This window comes from Gekko japonicus, unplaced genomic scaffold, assembly GCF_001447785.1.
Source record: "Gekko japonicus isolate JY-2015 unplaced genomic scaffold, Gekko_japonicus_V1.1 scaffold239, whole genome shotgun sequence".
Lineage (NCBI taxonomy): Eukaryota > Metazoa > Chordata > Lepidosauria > Squamata > Gekkonidae > Gekko > Gekko japonicus.
Genome location: NW_015163611.1, coordinates 1,406,970 through 1,409,908, shown reverse-complemented (window position 1 = coordinate 1,409,908; position 2,939 = coordinate 1,406,970). Strand labels below are relative to the sequence as shown.

At 42.6% G+C, this 2,939-nt stretch overlaps 1 protein-coding gene across 1 annotated transcript in view; it reads right to left on the bottom strand.

Moving 5' to 3' along the window:
- The window catches only part of MFSD2B (major facilitator superfamily domain containing 2B), a 59,594-nt gene that overhangs the window by 26,051 nt on the left and 30,604 nt on the right, over positions 1–2,939 (bottom strand). The window contains exon 6 of the mRNA XM_015407335.1: positions 781–938. Coding sequence (XP_015262821.1) covers positions 781–938 — 158 coding nt within the window. The remainder of the gene's footprint in view (positions 1–780; positions 939–2,939) is intronic.

The window sequence follows — 2,939 nt, the reverse complement described above, 5'->3', positions numbered from 1 at the left end:
CCCCCCGCGAGTATCGTGGGTCCCCGTTTTGTGTTGTCTATTTTTTGACAGGCATGTATCAACTGCCAATAGTGCTGAAGACAGGCAGGGGGGTGGGGTCATGTGGCTTACTTCTAGAGCATGTGCTTTGCATGCAGAAGGTCCCAGGTCCCAGCCTCTGGCATCTCCAAGTACAAAGGATCAGGTAGTAAGTGATGTCAAAGACCTCTACCTGAGACCCTGGAGAACCGCTGCCAGACAAAGTAGATGATACTGACCTTGATAGACCAAAGGTCTGATTTAGTATAAGGCAGCTTGTGTGATGAGCACATTAAGACATTACCCGGACTGAGACAAATCATTTTAATGAGATTAGTGCAGTGGCACACACTCTACTGCTCACGGAGAGCCCCGTTTGCAATTGCCATCAAGCAAAAGAGCCATGTTTACTTCTATTCATGACACTTCAAGGATGCTCACAGCTTACCCGTACTGTTTCAAGGTGGGAATCACCTGTCAACCACAAGCCCCACTGAGCAATGGTGCTACCCACTTTCCTGAAATGTGTGGCATGTGCCATACTGGGGAACAGTGCTCAGAAGAGACATAGGTGGCATGTCAGAAAGCCACATGTGGCTCCCGAGCCACTGAGTGAGTACCACTGGAATAATGTGTCTGTTGTAATGCCATTATCATCAAGAGAAATCACAATCATATTTTATGCAGGAAACATTGACACGTGATACCACCAAAACTTGCCCAAACCTTTTCAACAGGTCTGTGTGTACTACATATACTTACTCCATGAGCCAGGCTGAGGAGGCTAGAACTGTTTTGTTGCAGGCTGGAAAAGCCTACAGTTGAATTTTGGCTACAGTGATCTGAGGCGTGAGCACTGGCGACGATCTGACCCTGGAGAGCAGCTCCAATTAATGTCCCGAGAACTTCCACTGTGATTCCTATTGAGGGGAAAATCCACAATGATGGTCCTGTGGGAAACCTGATGTTGAAGCTTAACTTATAATGGCACCGCGTTTTTTAAAAAAAAGTAAATATTGTGTGAGTGTTTTTTTTTCGTGTTTTAATGTGGGATTTTATATGCATGTTTCTGTGGTTTAAAAAGGCAGGCCTATAGAGTAGCAAAGCGGGGTCTGGATGGGTGATTGAAATACATTATGATTGTTATGATTGGCTGGTTTTGAGAAAGGTACTGGTTTTGAGTGGAGTTGACTGGTTTTGAGAAAGAGAAGTAGACTGTGGGAGAGAGAGAAGAAAAAGAGAGTAGAGTGAGGTGCTGTGGAATTTGTGAGAAATCTGTGTTATTTGTGGAAGTTAGTACCCTAAGTGGCAAGTTAGGAAATTAAACTTTGTGGAAGTTATTAGTCTAAGTGGCAAGTGAGAAAATAACCCTGCTTAAGGAACGTTAGAAAAAGAAGAACGGTACCTATCTGAAACCATTAAACTTATGTACCTATCTGAAACATTACATATATGAACTTTACTGAAACCATTATGCTGTTATACTCCTAAATAAACTCTATTTATGTTTAAGAGAAAACAACTGTTTTATTTATAATAAAGAATCCCCTTTAACCGCGGAGCCATCCTTACATGCTGACCATTGTGTAATTCTAACCAAAGATAACTAAGCCATCCTGTTCTTTAGGTCCAACTAAGAATTCTAAGCCACGAGCCTTTGGTGGCAGCATAAATAAGTAGGAAGGCAAGGAGGCAACATAAAAATGTCACCTGAGAACACTACAGAGAGGTGACTTTACAGGTGTTACATGTAAGGACTCTCAGAAAACAGCTAAAATGTTACAGGCACCTACTGAATTCCAGCTTACACTACGCGCCATTTAGTCCTAAATTAAAGGGGGAAAGCCATTCGATATAAGAGATAGACATTTAAGTGGATATGTAATTTATTTTCTGAACAGTACTGCTATAACAGTATAAAAGTGCTATAATTTATTTTCTAGCCAAAAGTGCTATGACAGCAATCTTGTGGCAGGAGCTCCCCTAGCCAAAAGCAAGCTTTCTTGGGTCAATTTAGTTTCCGCTTTACTTCAAACCTGAGAATACATTAATTTTGCTGTTTGTTTACGACGAATACAGCTCTTTTCTTCTGCGTAGTTCAGAAGTTTCTGGCATTGATTCTTGCATAAACAGAGGGGTACACAATGCCATTTCAGAGCAGAAGCATCCAATCCACACAGTTATCCAAAAGTTAAAACCCAGCTATTGTCTCTTTGCATTATACTTTTGTACACATACAGGGCTAAACCTAGAGAACAGCAAAGGGAGGCTTTTTAGCACCCGTTCTGATGGCAGCAACCTCCCTCCCAAACCATACTGGGGGACCCTCTGGAGCAGTACCCTATGCCGTATAATGGACTGCATATCATACACTTGGATGACAAAATGGACACCCCCCCCCCCCAGCCCACACTCAAAAATTACCCCCCCCCCCCCCAGCCAGCATATGCAAAAGCATCTCGTACACATGCACGTGCGCCTCTGCAGCCAATCCACAACATGGTGGCAGCAGTCTACAGTGATCATCCCACAGACAATATCTGTTGATTTAACTCGCTTTTTTTTTTTGCTTTTGTGAGTGATTTTCGAAACACTTAACCACCTCTTTAAAAAGTTTTCAGTCAGTACTAGTCTTGTCTCTTTACAATGCAGGGATGCTTTGTTAAGAGAAGCCTTGTCAGACTAGAGGCCCGATATTTGATGACCTTCCCTTATTAAAACAAAGCAGAAGTCCAGTGGTGCCTTAAGAGCTAACAACATTTACTCCAGCTTTTGTGAGTCAGAGCTCACTTCCTCACATACAATGGAATCAGTATCTGATGACTCAGGAAAAGCTCAAACTAGAACAAATGTTGTTAGTCTTTAAGCGGCCACTGGATGGCTATTTTGTTTCGCTGCAACATCCACATAGTAGGAAGAGC